Raw genomic sequence first — 19982 nt, 5'->3', positions numbered from 1 at the left:
GGATTCCTGCAGCTGGAGATCATACAAGCCTGTTAGTTTGACTTGAAAGCAGAGCCATTTATCATTCAGTGACTGCCAAGTGTCATATCACAGCATGCATCTTCTTCCATCACTCCATGTAATGCATCTTATTCCAGACAGTGGCAGAGCGAGTGAGAGGGCATCCTAGACGGCAGGCAGACGCTGTGAAAGAATGACCCAGCGTCGTGACACGTACAGCCAGTTTGCTAAATCCGAACAGCGGAAACAAGTGTTCTCGTAGACATCAATGACAGCAAGCATCAAAGGGACGGCTCCAGGAGGAAGCAGCAGCATGAGCAAGCAAGCACCCCCTGGATCGGAGCTGGAGCCTGGAGGCAACAGGCAAGCAAGCCCATTTCCATTTGAAGGCGACACAACACAATTCCCTCGCCGCCACCCGTTTTGACCCCCCACCACCACCACTCCACGTTTCGCTCTCGCCTTGCCGGCCGGGGGAAAAAGAAAACAACCGCGGCGCGCGCGACCCCCGCCCCTACCACCCCCTTACGACCAGACCACGACGGCCTCCCGGATGAGGGTCCTGCCGCGCCTTTTACCGTCAGCTGGATGTCAAACTCAAACCACAACACGCCCTGTGACATCCCCAAGCCGGCGTCCGTCGACGAGTTCCTCGCCAGGAATGGCAAGAAGAAGAAGGTAGCCCCCCGCCGTCCATCCATGCGTTCCGGCCATTTTTTCCCCCCTCGCGCGTGCAACGTGGCTGACGGTCTTGCCTCGCCTGCCTTGGGTTCGCTCGCTCGCTCGCTCTCCTCCCAGTCCTTCATGTCGGGCCTGTTCCGCAAGAAAGGGAGGGGCGTGGACAGGAAGCTGCTCTCGCGGCGCGACATCATCTTCGGTGAGTGCGTGCGTGCCGGCGGATTCTCGCGCGCGGCAGGTCCCAGCGCTCGCCGCGCCGGCCGCCGGTTTGGATTATGCGTGGTTTCACTTTCACGTCGTTTTCTGCAGATTTGGAGGGTAAAGGCGGCGACAGGATGGACCTCCTGGAGACGTCCGCCGCTGTCCGCAAGAGCTTCTCAGGTAACGCCAGCCACCCGATCACGCGAGAGGATACACAGTGACAATGCGCCACGCTGGCTATGATCAGCTGCCGAGCTGAGAGAGAGAGAGAGAGAGAGAGCGCCTGATGATGTTGATGACTCTGGCCTTCGTTTTTCAGATCGGCACTGCACGGCGCGGATCGAGAACCTGACCCTCAGCTGCCTGGATTCTCCCGGGAGACCCAACGTCGATACCCGGGAATACCGGTAACAGTAGCTTGCCGTTTGGTTTGGACGGGAGTTAGTTCGATGCTAATTTCTCCCATCCTGGTTCTGACAAGCTCAAGCTCATTGCTTGATGACTGTTTCCTCCATCCTCCTATCTCAGCTAGTACAATGCTGATGGTTTTTTTTTTGAGCATATCTGGTGCACATGAAGTTGGACCGCGTCTGATGATCTTGCAGGGTGTTTGTAGGCACATGGAATGTGGGAGGGAAGCCTCCTGACAGCAGCGTTAACCTCGAAGAGTTTCTGCAGATTGAAGGATTGCCCGATATATACGTCTTGGGGTACAGATTTTCTCAAATTTCGTTCGTTGCCAACTTGGTATGCATATTGCATATACAACTCTAATGCATTTGGACGTTCGCAAAGGTTTCAGGAGATCGTGCCTCTGAACGCGGGCAACGTGCTGGTCGTGGAGGACAACGAGCCGGCGGGCAAGTGGATGGAGCTCATCTACCAGGCCCTGAACAGGCCGCCGGCCCACCAGGACGGGGAGTCCTCGGGCGACGAGCTCTCGCCGCCGGCGTCCACCTCCTCCTCCCGCTACCCCCAGCCGTCCCAGGGCCGGCAAGTCGGCCGCGACCCCAGCAACAACGCCGCCATCCCCAAGTCCTCCAGCGGCGGCGTGCTCTTCGCGCAGAGGCCCCCGCCCCCGCCCCTCAGGATGGTCAACAAGAGCTACCGCGTCGACAACGCGCTGGCCAAGACGTGCACCTGCATGTCCGACCCGCCCGGCATGCAGCGCCGGGCGCGGGAGATGCGCGAGTTCCTCTACCGCGTCGAGGCCGCCGCCGCCTCGCCGGGCCGCGGCGCCGACGAAGAAACGCTGGCCTCCATCGAAGGCGGCGGCATGAACTACTGCCTCATCGCGAGGAAGCAGATGGTCGGGATCTTCCTGTCGGTGTGGGTGCGGCGGGAGCTCGTGCAGTACGTCGGCCACCTCCGGGTCGACTGCGTCGGCCGGGGCATCATGGGCCGCCTCGGGAACAAGGTCTCCGAGCGCGCGTTTCTTCTCTCGTGCTTCGTGCATGCCGAACCTTACGATCGAGCGAGCGAGCGTCTGACGGACCCTGAAATCACCAGGGATGCATCGCCATGAGCATGACGCTGCACCACACCAGCATCTGCTTCGTGTGCTGCCACCTGGCGTCCGGCGAGAAGGAGGGCGACGAGGTGCGGAGGAACTCCGACGTCGCCGAGATCCTCAAGAACGCGCAGTTCGCGCGCATCTGCAAGGTGCCCGGCCAGCGCGTTCCCGAGAAGATCATCGACCACGAGTAAGCAGGCTAAGCGTCCACTGGAAATAGAACGTGGCAATTGGCAGGGCAGATCATTCTTCTACACCTCTGCCGCTTACTTTTTATTACGCCTCTGAATCAATGCCCATGCGTCCAATGCAGCCGGATCATCTGGCTTGGGGATTTGAACTACCGAGTCTCGTTGAGCTACGAGGAAACTAAGGCGCTGCTGGAGGAGAACAAATGGGACGTCTTGTTGGAGAAAGATCAGGTACCAACTGCTAGAGTGCTAGTATGAAACAAGAGTTTTCAGGCATGCTACAGTGCTACTGCAGATCGAGGAACCTGATGCTGACAGTATCGTGCCTTAACAGCTCGCAATGGAGAGACAAGCCGGGAGAGTGTTCAAAGGGTGGAAGGAGGGCAAGATCTACTTCGCCCCTACATACAAGTACAGGCAGAACTCCGACTCATACGTGTGGGAGACCGCCAAATCGAAGAAGAAGCGACGAACGCCGGCATGGTACAGACAAAAAGCTTTGACGCTTCCTGAGGCAGACTGATGTTTCTGAATGTTCCGTGTTGGTGCAGGTGTGACCGGATACTGTGGCACGGCCAGGGCATCGAGCAGCTGCAGTACATCAGGGGCGAGTTCAGGCTTTCCGACCACAGGCCCGTCTGCAGCGTGTTCGTGATCGAAGCCGATGTGGATAACGGGAGCAAGATCAGAAAGGGCTACTCGACTCTGGACGCTAGGATCCACTGCGACTCCCCCGCGATACCCAAGAGACACAGCTTCTATGACGACTTCTGAAGTTTTGACTCGTGATGATAGAGTAGGTTACAAAGATCATAAACGTTTGTAGCGAAAAGGCCCAAGTTTTTGAAGCCTAACACTTGTCTTTGTACCAAGTGGGGCTATACTAACTGAAAGTCAATGGTGGTTACTGAACAGAATACAAACTGAACAATGATATATTATTAACCCAACAGCTCCAGATACAATAGTATTTTTCTTTTCCAGCGAAAATACAAGGGCATATCAGAAACTGAACACCAGACCATATTCTGTCATGAAAACTGAGGGTAACAGTATGGTATTAGTTCTTTACCATCTGGTAGATCTCATTCTGTCATGAAAAGGTTCCCCAAATAAGATCTTGAGGACAGAGAAATAGGTGCCGACTACAAAACAAGTCAGGCATGCCGATTTGCCGTGTTAAAAGAGTTTCTCGTCGCCTTTCATGTTCAAACCTTAGTGAAATGTGGTAGAGCTCCTATCAATGTTTCACATTTATGTTTCATGGTGATACCCGGAGATCAGATTAAAGGCCACTTTTATCTGCTGGGGCATTATCTTCTCCAGGCAAGTTTTTCTGCTCAACTGTGCTTGATTCAGTCCGTGTTTGTACCTCCTCTCCAGATTCAGTACCCGATTCTTCACTCTTTTCAGGAGCAGTCTCCATGTCGTCCATCTTTCCAGATCCAGCATCTTCAGTCTTCGCACCTGAAACGCTTCCTAGGGCTTTTTGGCTGCTCATCTGATATGGCTCAGAAGCAAGAGCTGAATTCTCAGGGCTCCAAAATGATGGCATCTTCTTGTCATCTTCTCTCATCCTCGCAGCATAATCATTTATATTGAAAGTAGCTGGGTTCTTGCCACCAAACGCACATTCTAACTCATCCATGTTGAAAAGGTCTTCCATGATCTTCATGGTGTCAGGTCTATCTGAGTATACAAATTTGACCTTGTTTCTGGTCTTCTTCTCAAGAAGGGGGCTTGCCATCTACATTCAGATCTAGATTTAAGTTCTTTAAATGTATCATGAATTCATTATTAACTGAAAATAACATCAGGTGTTTAATTTCCCTGATACATATGAAACTGATACTTATGTACAGCAAAACTACAAGGCAACATCTGGCTGGCTGCTCAGTTACTCTCTAGTGTTTAATTATGGCTGGCTGGATGCAAGCATACCATGAGCAACCCACAAAAGTAAGCCTATATGCGGGTTCGTGGGCTATCCCGCTTGCATCCTAGCTGCAGTAACAAGCTCAGTCAAATGTTTTACTCCAATATCGAGATGGAAATTCAAAATGTTACATGAATCTTTTATTGGAGTCTACATGTAGGAAGGTGAATGACATTGGTCAGGACATGATGTATTCATGGAACATATCTGATGAAATAAATAAGAAGCTCAAAGATTGTAAAGACATACCTTCCAGAAAGGCTCAAAAAACTTTGGAGCGTTAAAAAGAATTGCCACACCCAACCTTTCAGGATAATGGCCTTGTAGGACATCTGCCGTCATCTTTGTCACCTGAATTGACAAGTTGCCTAAATTGAAACCAGCAAAATCAATGAGCCAAACCATCTGATCCTGACCATGTGGCAGATTTAGAATTGCATTCTCCATACAGTACACCAAGTACTTGACTTGCCCATTGGCATTCTTGGTATTCTGAAAAAAATAGCAACTCAGAATGATTGAACTAGACATGAATTTATATGGATATAAATTTGTGCATTCAACACTGAAAAAAGGGGACAGAAGAGCATTATCAAACCTGGCATCCAGGTCTCATGACAAGGATACTCCGCCCGATCTTGTCAAAGTAATCAGTTCGGTAAGTTTTTCCAGTTACCGCTTCATCAGATATGTCATCCTACATGAAGAAATGCAAAATAAGATTTTCTACCAGATTATAACCCGTCAAATCAGATGTCATAATGCACCAGATGTTTCACAAAGCATGCTGAAAAGCTTTGTGCTGACATAAACCTAATCACACATTGTCATATCCTTCATCAAAACTTTGTCACATCCTTCATCAAAACATTGTCACATCCTTCAAAGCAAGTAATAAACCAAGTGCTGGAGGTTCCCACATGGGTAGGATCTAGGAAAGTAATAAACCAAGGCAAACCTTCTTCCCGCAAATACAGAGAGGTTGCATCTCACCCAACGGATTTCATCTGGCTTATATTCTGAACGCCATTTTAAGGTTTTCTTCAGCATTTTAGTAGCCTTCCTTATGTCCCAGTTCCTTGCTATCAGGTACCTTGCAATTGAAGCATCTGAGCAATATAGAGCTGATTTTCCAGATAGTTGTCCTAGGTCAGTTCTAACTTTACCAATCTGACACAAAAGAAAAAGAAAAATAAGTATGCACACTGTATGAGTTATATATAAGGTAATGGTAACAATTGGCATTTGGGTGCCTAACTGGAAAAGATAAAGGAACGGAGATAAACAAGTTTAAGTTGCATTTTATAGCTAGAGCGCTACCATTTAGTGCCAAACAAAGAAAATACCGAATCCTGGTGACATTAAATCACCTTGAACAGCTGCTCCTCATACGGTGCTGCTTCTTTCCCATGGACATTGGTTGTACCATTCGCTGAACTCATAGCGCCCTTTCGCTATTTCCTACCAGAATAAATTTAAATGGCCTTGTAAGAACTTCAGTCTAAGTTACATAAAGGAGAATAACAATATACTCCATCATGCTACGAGGGAGAAAAGACAGCAGGACAGGCAAAGTAAAAACAGAATTCCAGAAGACATGCAATAAGTGCTGATGGTAAAATTATTCACAATTTAGGATTGTACAATCATGCTAGCATCTGGTGAACTCCACACTGAGCTCATGGAATCAAGCACAGTTAAGCAAATACAGAGTGTATAGATAGTAAAGGTATCATATCATGTTCAGAAGCAAACTAAAAAAAAACTCACAGAACACATGCAGTACCAGAACATATTTAGAGGCAAACTAAAATAACTTCACAGAGCCCATGCTAGATGTACTAGTTTTTGCATTGCACAGACAAAGAAAAACTCATAGTTGACATGCTAAAAAAAAGTGTGTGCGAACAAACCTATATGGATAATGGAGAATTATCATGTTTGTATGCTTAAACATACCTACTCCCATGTATAAAGAACCAAATTCTGTGTATAAGTAGACCAACAGAGAGCGCCTTTTCTGTCTTCTACGTGAAAGCTAGTACTGCTAGCAGTAGCACAATAAAACGTTAACAACTATGGCAATCTTAGGGAGTGTTTGGTTGCGGGACAGCAATGGACAGGGACGTCCCTGGCGTCCTCTCTTGTCCCTCCAATTCGGAGGGATAATTGGGGACAATATTGGGATAGTCTTGTCCCAATCTTTGACCCTGAACCAAACAATCTTATTTGATGGATCGTCTCATCCCATCCCGTCCCGTCCTGTCATTGCAACCAAACGCACCTTAATGGACAGGGCAGGATATCGACCCCGAGAGTCCCAGCTTTGCATAACCAGCTAATGAAATGGGCAACCAAGAAACAGCCAAACCGGTAAACAAAACTTCAGATAATCGCACGAGTCCACATCCCTAACCATCAGAAACCACCAGATTCGCTGGGAAGTGGGAACCATGTACCTTCCAATTCCATTTGAGTAAACGAGCAGAGCCCAGAATAGCAAAATCCCAGGTCAAGCACGGAACACCTCTGCGTCACTGCTACGGTCACGGTGCTCTGCTCTGCTGCCTGAACTAAGCAATCCAGCTCCACGAAATCCGCATGCCACCACAAGACGCAACCGATATCCCACCTACTCCAACGGACACAGAGCAAGCCGCGAGACCCGTAGTCTGAGATTGGCTCCTCCAGGCTCCAAACTAACGATCACGCGGAGCAAAACCTCCTCTACGTACCGCGTGATCGGGGGTCCCTCGCGCAGTCACCAAATCGCTAGGAGCAACAACAACAAGCAAGCAAGCAAGCAATCTTCCGTACAAGTACAAAAAAAGGCGCTCGAACTTCTAGTCCCCCTCTCCAGTAAGTTAGAGCAGCATAGAGCGAGAGCTGAGGGCGAGCTCCCGGCGCTCACCTCGGCGAGCCGCTCGAGCGGAGGAAGGCGGCGAAGGCTAGGCAGGATTCGCGGACCGTCCCCTCTCCTCCCTCTTCTTCTTCCTCCTTCCTTGCTGGATGCTGGGGAAGAAGCGAACGCGGGTGGAAGGGGGGGACTGCTCGCCCAACGCCCATGCCTGGGATGGAAAATCCTATGCGAACGGGATGCGGTGATCGCATCGGACGGCTGCCGTCGATTGGGGTTCTGACGTGGCGTGTTTGGACGGCCGGGGTGGACCCACGCCCGCGTACTTGCCGGCACATAGGACAGAGTACTGGCGTCGTTCGCGAGTCGCGCTGAGCTGTGTCCAACGTGCTGGGCCTCTGGACTCACTCTGGTGGTGTTGCTGCGATTCCGGATCACATGATCAAGACATGTGCTCGGCGTGGGAATAGTTTTTTTTTTTTGCCGCCGGATCAGATCGTTTTTTTAGTTGCGAGTGATGCTGTGGTCGGCGATCGTGTGCGTTGATTGGAACAGGTTGTGGGACTGGAGCATGTAGCGTCTTTTTCCGCGGGCGATGTTTTCCTGCGACCATTAATTGTTCTCGTGGATTACACGATGCTTTCGCTCTCGGTTAGTATCTGGTATTCTGTGGTGCTAGTGATGATGGCGAGAACGATAGTTGCCCTTTTTGTGTTGAATGATCGTGTCTTTGTCCGCTTTTTTTTGGATTTGGACTTTTGTCGGCTCCGGGTGGCCGAATACCCTTGACACGTCCATGTTCGCAGCATGCTCGGTCACGGCATGTTGTTTCTGGAAGGAGCGCTGCTCCAAGCTCTACGTGCCACTGCTAGTGGACCTCTGTCGGTGCATGAGCCTCTTCGTCTAGCGACGTAACTACGGCCCATGCGCGAACCAAGAAGGGCCCAATGCACCAATACCTGGGCCTTTGCCCCTTCGTCTTTCTAAAAAACTAGAATACACGCTATAATTATATTTTTTCGATAAAGAAAGCTTTATATTAAAAGTTACCCAGAGCGATACATTAAGAGAATACATAGTCTTGGTACACAAACTTCCGGTCTCTGTCCAATGCACATAGGCAACCTAAAAAAACAAACATAAATGCAGGAGCTTCCCCAAGCTAGCGACAGTCAATCCGAAGGCTAGATCGCCACCCATGCACCCGGGGAAAAAAGATCGTGGCCGTTCGCACCAAGAGTCACGAACCCTCCACAACCAACGGTCACAGCTCCTCTCGCTGAAGGATGGCCCAACTTGAGAGCTTATGTGACGCCAAATGGATAACCCACAAAGGACAACACAAGATTTTTTTCTCAAAAACTAAGTCATTTCTACAGATCCAGAGCGCCCAGCACAACACCGCCGCTCCAAGTAGAAGCAATGGTTTCAGCACCCTATTAAAACATTGAAGCCAATCCCCAAACATATGGTCTACATTTTGTGGTTGGTTGATTCCGGTGGCCATCAGAAACACACTCCAGACTGATCGGGCTAGCCGGCAATCGAAGAAGAGGTGTTGAATGGTCTCTTCCTTGTGATAAGAGGCGCATGACAAACTACCATGCCAGTTTCGTTTAGCCAAATTGTCTTTTGTGAGGATTACACCCTTACGCAAATACCATAGGAAGATTTTAAATTTCAGGGGGCCTTTAGCTTCCAAAGCTCTTTATTAACATTAGGGATATTTCTGAGCATCAAAGCAGCGTAGTGCGATTTAACCGAGAATCTACCATTCGTGGAAAGGGTCCTGAAAGGGAAATATGGTTTAACCTTTTCCTATAAATAATTTTGGTGGTTGAATGCCCAACACAAATAATTGGACTAACTAGTTTGCTCTAGAATATATATTCTACAGGTGCTAAAGGTTCAACACAAACCAATAAAAAGATCAAGTTAGGGTTCAAAAAGAAAGGAGCACAAGAAACCGAAGGGTGCCCTAGTCTGGCGCACCGGACTGTCCGGTGCACCAGGACCATACAAGTCCAAACTCGTCACCTTCGGGTTTCTGGGGCCGTGCTCCTGAAAGTCGCCTAGAGGGGGGGTGAATAGGCAAATCTGAAATTTATAAACTTTAAACACAACTACAATCTGGGTTAGCGTTAGAAATATAATCGAGTCCAAAAGAGACGGTGGAAACAAATCAACCAAAAAATAGAGCGGATGACACGGTGATTTGTTTTACCGAGGTTCGTTTCTTGCAAACCTACTCCCCGTTGAGATGGTCACAAAGACCAGGTCTCTTTCAACCATTTCCCTCTCTCAAACGATCACCTAGACCGAGTGAGCTTTTCTCCTCAATCAATTGGGTCACTTAGACCCCACAAGGACCACCACAACTTGGTGTCTCTTGCTTTGATTACAAAGGTGTTGAGAACAAGAATGGGGAAGAAGAAAAGCGATCCAAGCGACAAGAACTCAAATAAACACAAATATCTCTCTCTCACTAGTCACTAAGAGTTTGGAGTGATTCCGGACTTGGGAGAGGATTTGATCTCTTGTTTGTGTCTTGGAGTGAAGTCTACAGCTCTTGTATTGAATGCAATGGCTGAAAACTTGGATACATTGAAGTGCTGGTGGTTGGGGGTATTTATAGCCCCAACCACCAAACCAACCGTTGGGGTTGGGCTACAGTATCCAAGAGACCTGGGCCATCGGACAGTACGGTGGTGCACCGAACAGTCACTGTTCACTGTCCGGTGCGCCTTCTGGCGCCTACTCTGACTCTGCGCGAACTATCCGCGCACTGTAGCGCTTTTCAGGTTTCCGTTGGAGTCGACCGTTGCGCTGTAGCCGTTGCTCCGCTGGCAAATTTAGATTTTCTACCTCTTTTAACAAGAATAAAGCATTTGCTACCAAAGACTCTAAAATATGAAACATTGGGCTTTTTACCTGTGAGGAGTTCATATGATGTCTTCTTGAGGATTCGGTGAAGATAGAGCCGGTTGATGGAGTAGCAAGCGGTGTTAATCGCCTCAGCCCAAAACCGGTTCGGAGTCTTGTACTCATCGAGCATGGTCCTTGCCATGTCCAGTAGAGTTCTATTCTTCCTCTCCACTACACCATTTTGTTGAGGTGTGTAGGGAGAAGAGAACTCATGCTTGATGCCCTCATCCTCAAGAAATCCTTCTATTTGAGAGTTCTTGAACTCCGTCCCGTTGTCGCTTCTTATTTTCTTGATCCTTTATCCGAACTCATTTTGAGCTCGTCTCAAGAATCCCTTTAAGGTCTCTTGGGTTTGAGATTTTTCCTGTAAAAAGAATACACAACTGAAGTGAGAATAATCATCCACAATTATAAGACAATACTTACTCCCGTTGATGCTTATGTAAGCGATCGAGACGAATAAATCCATATGGAGTAGCTCAAGCGGCCTATCGGTCGTCATGATGTTCTTGTGTGGATGGTGTGCACCAACTTGCTTTCCTGCTTGACATGAGCTACAAACCCTGTCTTTCTCAAAATGAACATTGGTTAGTCCCAAAATGTGTTCTCCCTTTAGAAGCTTGTGAAGATTCTTCATACCAACATGGGCTAGTCGGCGATGCCACAGCCAACCCATATTAGTCTTAGCAATTAAGCAAGTATCGAGTTCAACTCTATTAAAATCAACTAAGTATAGCTAACCCTCTAATACTCCCTTAAATGCTATTGAATCATCACTTTTTCTAAAGTCAGTAACACCTATATCCGTAAAAAGACAATTGTAGCCCATTTTGCATAATTGAGAAACAGAAAGCAAATTGTAATCTAAAGAATCTACAAGAAAAACATTGGAAATAGAATGGTCAGGTGATATAGCAATTTTACCAAGTCCTTTGACCAAACCTTAATTTCCATCCCCGAATGTGATAGCTCTTTGGGGATCTTCGTTTTTCTCGTAGGAGGAGAACATTCTTTTCTCCCCTGTCATGTGGTTTGTGCACCCGTTATCAATTATCCAGCTTGAGCCCCCGGATGCATAAACCTACAAAACAAGTTTAGGCCTTGTTCTTAGGTACCCAAACGGTCTTGGGTCCTTTCACATTAGAAACAAGTACCTTTGGTACCTAAACACAAGTCTTGGAGCCCTTGTGTTTGCCCCCAACATATTTGGCAACTACTTTGCCTGATTTGTTAGTAAGCACATAAGAAGCATCAAAAGTCTTAAATGAAACATTAGGTTCATTTGATGCAGTAGGAGTCTTCTTTTTAGGCATTTTAATATGAGTGGTATGCCTAGAGCTAGAAGCCTCATTCTTATACATAAAAGCATGGTGAGAAACAGAATGAGATTTCCTAGAATGAATTCTCCTAATTTTATGCTCAGGATAACCAGCAGGATATAAAATGTAACCATTGTTATCCTGTGCCATGGGAGCTTTGTCCTTAACAAAATTGGACAATCTCTTAGGGGCATTAAGCTTGACATTGTCTCCTTGTTGGAAGCCAATGTCATCCTTAATGCCAGGGCGTCTCCCATTATAGAGCATGCTTCTAGCAAATTTAAATTTTTTATTCTCTATCTCATGCTCATTAATTTTAGCAGTTAGTTGAGCTATGTGATCATTTTGTTCTTTAATTAAAGCTAGGTGATCATGAATAGCATCAACATTAATATCTCTACATCTAGTACAAATAGAAACATGATCAACACTAGATGTAGAGAGTTTGCAAGATTTTAATTCATCAATATTAGCATGTAAAATGGCGTTCTCATTTCTAAGATTGGAAATAGAGATATTGCAAACATTTAAATCTTTAGCCTTAGAAATTAATTTGTCATTTTCGATTTTAAGGCTAGAAAGTGATTCATTCAATTTATCAATCTTAGCAACTAAACTAGCATTATCATTTTTAAGATTGACAAGAGAATCATCACAACCATTTAACTTCTCAACCTTAGCAAGTAATTTGGCATTCTTAGTTCTATAGTTAGAGAGAGTGTCATGGCAAATGCTAAGCTCTTTAGACAAGTTTTCATTTTTCTCTACTTCCTGAGCATAAGCATTTTTAACTTTAACATGCCTTTTGTTTTTCTTAATAAGGAATTCCTCTTGGTTATCCTCTTCATCCTTCTCATGAATGACACCTATCAATTTATTCAATTTTTCTTTTTGTTGCATGTTTAAGTTGGCAAAAAGAGCAAGCAAATCATCCTCATCATCGCTAGAGCTACCCTCATCACTAGATGTTGTATATTTAGTGGAGGCTCTAGATTTTACCTTCTTCTTTTTGCCGTCCTTTTCCATGAGGCACTTGTGGCCGACGTTGGGGAAGAGGAGGCCTTCGATGACGGCGATGTTGGCGGCGTCCTCGTCGGAGGAGGAGTCGTTGGAGCTCATGTCGGAGTCCCATTCCCGACACACGTGAGCATCGCCGCCCTTCTTCTTGTAGTACTTCTTCTTTTCCTTCCTCCTTCCCTTCTTGTCATTGCCCCTGTCACTATCACAAGACATAGGACATTTAGCAATGAAATGACCGGGCTTACCACACTTGTAGTACACTTTCTTGGAGCGGGGTTTATAGTCCTTCCCCCTCCTTTGCTTGAGGATTTGGCGGAAGCTCTTGATGATGAGCGCCATTTCCTCGTTGTCGAGCTTGGAGGCGTCGATGGGGAGCCTACTTGATGTAGACTCTTCTTTCTTTTCTTCCGTCGCTTTGAATGCGATGGGTTGCACCTCGGTTGTGGAGGTGCCGCCTTGCTCGACGATTTGTTTGGAGCCTTTGATCATCAACTCAAAGTTCACAAACTTTCCTATAACCTCCTCGGGAGACATTAGCTTATATCTAGGATCACCATGAATTAATTGAACTTGCGTAGGATTACGAAAAACGAGTGATCTTAGAATAATCTTGATCATTTCATGGTCATCCCATTTGATGCTCCCGAGGTTGTGCACTTGGTTGACCAAGGTCTTGATCCGGTTGTACATTGCTTGTGGCTCCTCTCCTTGGTTGAGGATGAATCGACCGAGCTCCCCTCGATCGTTTCCCGCTTGGTGATCTTGGTCACCTCATCCCCTTCGTGCGCGGTCTTTAGCACGTCCCAAATCTCCTTGGCACTCTTCAACCCTTGCACCTTATTATACTCCTCTTGACATAGAGAGGCGAGGAGTATAGTGGTGGCTTGGGAGTCAAAATGCCGGATTTGGGCGACCTTGTCCGAATCATATGCTTCATCCCCCATGGATGGTACCTGCGCTCTAAACTCAACAATGTCCCAAATGCTAGCGTGGAGTGAGGTTACATGATGCCTCATTTTATCACTCCACATACAATAATCTTCTCCGTAAAAAACCGGTGGTTTGCCTAATGGGACGGAAAGTAAAGGGGTGTGTTTGGAAATGCGAGGATAGCGTAAGGGGATCTTGCTAAAATTCTTAGAAGTGACGGACGGAGCGTCGGAGCCAGAGGTGGAGGGCAACGAAGAGTCGGTCTCGTAGTAGACCACTTTCTTCATCTTCTTCTTCTTGTCACCACTCTGATGCGACTTGACGCGGGGAGGTGACTCCTCCCTTCCTTTGGCGTCGGACTCCTTTGATGGAGCCTTACCATGGCTTGTGGCTGTTTCCATCTCCCTCTTGGCAGATCCTCCCGACATCACTTCAAGTTGTTAGACTCTAATGAAGTATCGGGCTTTGATACCAATTGAAAGTCACCTAGAGGGGGGTGGATTAGCGGAATCTGAATTTTATAAACTTAAGCACACACTACAAGCCAGGGTTAGCGTTAGAATTAAATCTGAGTCCGAAAGAGAGGGAAAACAAATCAACCAAGAGATAAAGCGGATGAACAACGATGATTTGTTTTACTGAGGTTTGGTTCCAAAGAACCTAGTCCCCGTTGAGGTGGTCACAAAGACCGTGTCTCTTTCAACCCTTTCCCTCTCTCAAACGGTCACTTAGACCGAGTGAGCTTTCTCCTTAATCAAACGGGTCACTTAGACCCCACAAGGACCACCACACACTTGGTGTCTCTTGCTTTGATTACAAGTCACTTGAGAATAAGAATGGGAATAGAAGAAAGCATGATTGCAAAAGCCAAGCAACAAGAGCGACAAATCACACACGGATCACTCTCTCTCTCAAGTCACTAATCACTAATGATCACTTGTCTCAATTGTGGAACTTGGAGAGATTGGAAGCTTTGATTGTGTCTTGGAATGAATTGATATCTCTTGTATTGAATGTGAAATGTTGGAATGCTTGTATGATGTGAATGGAGGTGGTTGGGGTTGTATTTATAGCCCCCAACCACTTCCTAGATGTTGCTCCTTTTCTGCCAACCGCGGACGATCCGCGCTCCTGGTCCGGACGGTCCGCCCCTGCACATTAACGGCTAAAATCGCAACGGTCAGTAGTAATGGCTATACCAACGGCTATAAAGCATTTAATGCGTCGTCAGATGTCAGATAAAGCAGTCGCGGATAGTCCGGATGTGCACTCCGGACGGTCCGCGAAGACGCTTATAATTCATTTTATCGAACCCGTCACCTTCAGGTTTTTCTGGTTCTTCACGACCGGACGGTCCGCGCCTGAGGCCGGACGGTCCACGCTTGGTCTCGGACGGTGCTCGCTTCTCCATCGGACGGTCCATAGTGTAGACTCGCGTTTATGCAGTGTTCCTGTCCGAGGGTCACCTTGGTGTCGCGGACGGTCCGCAGCAAGGGCCCGGACGGTCCGCGCCTAGGTGTTTTTCCAAAAAAACTTCTTCTGTCCAGAATAATCTACGGTATTCCGGACAGTCGATTTAGAATAGTTGTAGATGAACTTATGCACCTGTGAAATGATCAACTAGGCAAACTGGTTAGTCCATAAGGTTTGTGATGGTCGTCAAACACCAAAATTATGACTCAAACACAAGGGCATATAGAGTCTTCAATAAATTCACTGGATTAGTTGAGGTTTCTTGTGACATTGTGTTTGATGAGACTAATGGCTCCCAAGTGGAGCAAGTTTATCTTGATGAGCTAGATGATGAAGAGGCTTTGTGCGTCGTGCTAAGGAACATGTCCATTGGGGATGTGTGTCCTAAGGAATCCGAAGAGCCTCCACAAGCACAAGATCAACCATCATCTTCCATGCAAGCATCTCCACCAACTCAAGATGAGAATCAAGCTCAAGATGATGAAAATGAAGATAAAGAGGATGAGCCACCTCAAGAGGAGGACAATGATCAAGGGGGAGATGATAATGGTAAAGATAAGGAAGATGATCAAGAGATACAGGGTCAAAGACCGCCACACCCAAGAGTCCACCAAGCGATTCAAAGAGATCACCCTGTCAACTCCATTTTTGGTGATATTCATAAGGGGGTAACCACTCGATCTCGAGTCGCTCATTTTTGTGAACATTACTCTTTTGTGTCCACTATTGAGCCATACAGGGTGTAGGATGCACTAAGAGACTCAGATTGGGTGTTGGCAATGCAAGAGGAGCTCAATAACTTCATGAGGAATGAGGTATGTCATTTAGTCCCACGTCCTAACCAAAATGTTGTAGGAACCAAGTGGGTATTCCGCAACAAGCAAGATAAGCATGGTGTGGTGACAAGAAACAAAGCCCGACTTGTGGCCAAGGGTTATTCACAAGTCGAAGGTTTGGACTTTGGTGAAACTTATGCACCCGTAGCTAGGCTTGAGTCAATTCGTATATTACTTGCCTATGCTACTTACCATGGCTTTAAGCTCTATCAAATGGATGTGAAAAGTGTCTTCCTCAATGGACCAATCAATGAATAAGTCTATGTTGAGAAACCTCTCGGCTTTGAAGATAGTGAATACCCTAACCATGTCTATAAACTCTCAAAGGCGCCTTATGGGCTCAAGCAAGCCCCAAGAGCATGGTATGAATGCATGCGAGATTTCCTTATCACTAATGGATTCAAAGTCGGTAAAGCCGATCCTACTCTCTTTACTAAAACCATTGCAAAAGATTTATTTGTATGTCAAATTTATGTTGATGATATCATATTTGGGTCTACTAACAAATCTACTTGTGAAGAGTTTAGTAGGATCATGATTCAGAAATTCAAGATGTCTATGATGGGGGAGTTGAAGTATTTTCTAAGATTTCAAGTCAAGCAACTCCAAGAAGGCACATTCATTAGCCAAACATAGTACATTCAAGACATACTTACCAAGTTTGGAATGAAGGATGCCAAGCCCATCAAGACACCCATGGGAACAAATGGGCATCTCGACCTCGACATGGGAGGTAAGTCCGTAGGTCAAAAGGTATATCGGTCGATGATAGGATCTTTACTCTATTTATGTGCATCACGACCGGATATTGTGCTTTCTGTATGCATGTGTGCAAGGTTCCAAGCCGATCCTAACGAAGTTCACCTTAGGGCTGTGAAAAGAATCATGAGATATTTAGTTTATACTCCTAAGTTTGGACTTTGGTACCCCAAGGGATCCACTTTTGATTTAATAGGTTATTCAGATGCCGATTGGGCAGGGTGTAAAATTGATAGGAAGAGCACATTAGGGACTTGTCAGTTTTTGGGGAGATCCCTGGTGTCTTGGGCTTCAAAGAAACAAAACTCAGTATCACTTTTTGAGGGATCACTAACAAAGGGGGGATATCGAGATTGCTTATGTTAGCACCAAAGAACAATTAGCCGATATATTTACCAAACCATTAGATGAGAAAACCTTTAGCAAACTTAGGAATGAGCTAAATATACTTGATTCTCGGAACTTTGATTGAAAGTTTGCACACATAGCTCATATATATATATATATATATATATATATATATATATTTGATCATATATCTTTTATGTCTATGACTAATGTGTTTTTCAAGTGTATTTCTATGCTAAGTCGTAGATTGAAAGGGAAATGGAGTACTCGATGAAGACACGGCTTCCACTCCACTCTACTGGTAGCTTTTATCCTTCGTCGTTACTCCACACTCCAAAATTGGTATAATCTTTCACTCATATTTACTTGTACCGATGGGGGAGAAAGTAAGAAGGGCACTTAAAGTCTCCGTTTTTGGTGATTAATGCCAAAGGGGGAGAAGTATTAAGCCCAAAGCAAAAGGACCGCACCACCAAACTTCAAAAATTTTCGAAATGATGATTTATGTTTGTCTTTTCAATTGGTATCTTATGATGAAAATTCTTAGTTGATATATTTCAAATTGGTATGTTGATTTTCAATTGATACATTTTCAAAAGCATCCCAAGTATAAGGTTCAATTGGTATCTATTAAAACTCTCTTGAAAACTAAGAGGAGAATTTCATCCAGGGGGAGTTTTGTTTTAGTCAAAGGAAAAGCATTTGAAACAGGGGGAGAAAATTTCAAATCTTGAAAATGCTTCTCGAAATCTTATTCATATATCTTTGACTATTTGCAAAAAGACTTTGAAAAGATTCTGAAAGGGAAATGTGCCTTTGGGCCATTTCTAAGTATTTTGGTGATTGAGTGCAAACACAAGTGCTTAAATGTGAAAATATGCCCAAGGATGATCAAAGTGCAAATCACAAGTTAAGGTATGTTTCTAAGCCTTAGTACATTGGTTTTGTGTACTAATATATTTGTCTAAGTGTTAGAAACAGATAGAAGAAGAGAAGAGAAGACTTGGCTGTGTACAGCCAAGGGGCTGCTTCGGTCTGGGGCACCGGACTGTCCGGTGGTGCACCGGACAGTGTCCGGTGGTGCACCGGACAGTGTCCGGTGGTGCACCGGACAGTGTCCGGTGCGCCAGGCTGCCTCGGCCGAAGAGGCCGCTCTCGGGTTTTTCTCCGGCGACTTCGGCTAAAATTCACCAGACTGTCCGGTGTGCACCGGACTGTCCGGTGAGCCAACGGTCGGCCGGGCCAACGGTCGGCCGCGCGATCGCCGCGCGACACGTGGCTGAGCCAACGGTCGGAAGAAAGCACCGGACTGTCCGGTGTGCACCGGACTGTCCGGTGCGCCAGATCTACAGTGGTCGGCAACAGTCGGCTGCGCCTGTTAAGGAAAGAAATCGGGCACCGGACAGTGTCCGGTGTGCACCGGACTGTCCGGTGCGCCCGACGACAGAAGGCAAGGATAGCCTTCCAGATGTGCTCTCAACGGCTCCTAGCTGCCTTGGGGCTATAAAAGGGACCCCTAGGCGCATGGAGGAGAACACCAAGCATTCCTACAACTCTTCTAAGCACCAAGACATCAATCTCACGCATTCGTTTCATTGTGATAGCATATAGAGCTCTTGTGGAGTTGTGAACTCTTTGTGTTGCGTTGCGAGCTCTTGTTGCGACTTGTGTGCGTGTTGTTGCTCTGATTTTTGAGTCTTGTGTGCGTTGCTCATTCCCACCTTACTCTATACTTCTTTGTGAACTCAATTGTAAGGGCGAGAGACTCCAAGTTCTGGAGGTTCCTCGCAAACGGGAAAAGATCAAAGGAAAGGAAAACACCGTGGTATTCAAGTTGATCATTGGATCACTTGAGAGGAGTTGAGTGCAACTCTCGTCCGTTGGGACGCCACAACGTGGAGTAGGCAAGTTTTGTACTTGGCCGAACCACGGGATAACCACCGTGTCAACTCTGTGATTGCTTTCTTGTGGTTATTGTGTTTTGACTCCTCTCTAGCCACTTGGCCATACTTGTGCTAACACTTAACAAGTTTTTTGTGGCTTAAGTATTGAAGTTTTACAGGATCACCTATTCACCCCCCCCCCTCTAGGTGCTCTCAATTGGTATCGGAGCCGTTCTCTTCAAGAAAGGGACTAACCGCCCGAAGAGATGGATCCTAAGGGGAAGGGAATTGTGATAAACGACAAGGAGAAGGAGTCCTTCGTCAACGAGCCAAGGGATGACAAGTCCAATGACTCGGGCTCGGGCCACAAGCGAAGAGATGGGAAGAAGAAGAAGACAAGACGCATCAAGGAGATCGTCTACTACGACAGCGATGAGTCCTCTTCTTCTCAAAAGAACGACGACCACGACAAACAAAGGAAACCGGTTAATTCGAACTTTTCATTTGATTATTCTCGTATTCCACATAGTTCGAATTCGCATTTGCTTTCCATTCCTCTTGGTAAACCTCCACATTTTGATGGGGAGGACTACGAATTTTGGAGTCACAAAATGCGTAGTCATTTATTCTCTCTCCATCCAAGCATATGGGAGATTGTAGAGAATGGAATGAAATTTGATAGCTCGGATAGCCCTATGTTTATCAATGAACAAATTCATAAAAATGCACAAGCTACTACTGTTCTCTTAGCATCTTTGTGCAGGGAAGAGTACAATAAGGTGAGCGGCTTGGACAATGCCAAGCAGATATGGGACACCCTCAAGATCTCTCACGAGGGGAACGACATCACCATGCTCACCAAGATGGAGTTGGTGGAGGGCGAGCTTGGACGATTCGCCATGATAAGGGGAGAAGAGCCAACTCAAACTTACAACCGGCTCAAGACCCTTATCAACAAGATAAGGAGCTACGGAAGCACGCGTTGGACGGATCACGACGTCGTCCGCCTAATGCTCAGGTCATTTACCGTTCTTGATCCTCATCTCGTGAACAATATTCGTGAGAACCCCAGGTACACGATGATGACGCCCGAAGAAGTACTTGGAAAATTCG

At 46.4% G+C, this 19982-nt stretch overlaps 2 protein-coding genes across 5 annotated transcripts; one reads left to right on the top strand and one right to left on the bottom strand.

Annotated features, from left to right (window-relative positions):
- The first annotated feature begins 381 nt into the window (after positions 1–381).
- On the top strand, positions 382–3535 carry LOC103654251 (type I inositol polyphosphate 5-phosphatase 5). The gene is made up of 10 exons (XM_008681082.4): positions 382–678; positions 799–877; positions 988–1059; positions 1199–1286; positions 1485–1589; positions 1675–2296; positions 2389–2582; positions 2706–2814; positions 2918–3066; positions 3135–3535. Exons 1-10 carry the CDS (start codon positions 589–591, stop codon positions 3355–3357), a joined length of 1731 nt encoding a protein of 576 aa, XP_008679304.1. The 5' UTR covers positions 382–588; the 3' UTR covers positions 3358–3535.
- Positions 3498–7792, bottom strand: LOC100383282 (Sec14p-like phosphatidylinositol transfer family protein). 4 transcript variants are annotated; one of them, XM_035967044.1, is made up of 6 exons: positions 7431–7792; positions 5840–5980; positions 5513–5689; positions 5118–5216; positions 4769–5011; positions 3498–4330 (listed from the first exon to the last, which is right to left on the bottom strand). In XM_035967044.1, exons 2-6 carry the CDS (start codon positions 5840–5842, stop codon positions 3869–3871), a joined length of 984 nt encoding a protein of 327 aa, XP_035822937.1. In that variant the 5' UTR covers positions 5843–5980; positions 7431–7792; the 3' UTR covers positions 3498–3868. The 4 variants fall into 4 exon arrangements, with proteins under 4 accessions (XP_035822937.1, XP_008677598.1, XP_008677597.1 ...); XM_008679376.3 differs by having other exon boundaries at positions 5840–5973; XM_008679375.4 differs by having other exon boundaries at positions 5890–5973.
- Positions 7793–19982: the final 12190 nt, after the last annotated feature.

The sequence above is a fragment of the Zea mays genome, chromosome 4 (assembly GCF_902167145.1).
Source record: "Zea mays cultivar B73 chromosome 4, Zm-B73-REFERENCE-NAM-5.0, whole genome shotgun sequence".
NCBI classification, from domain to species: Eukaryota; Viridiplantae; Streptophyta; class Magnoliopsida; order Poales; family Poaceae; genus Zea; species Zea mays.
The sequence above is the reverse complement of the archived record's forward strand: the minus strand, read 5'-3'. Positions and strand labels throughout refer to the sequence as shown.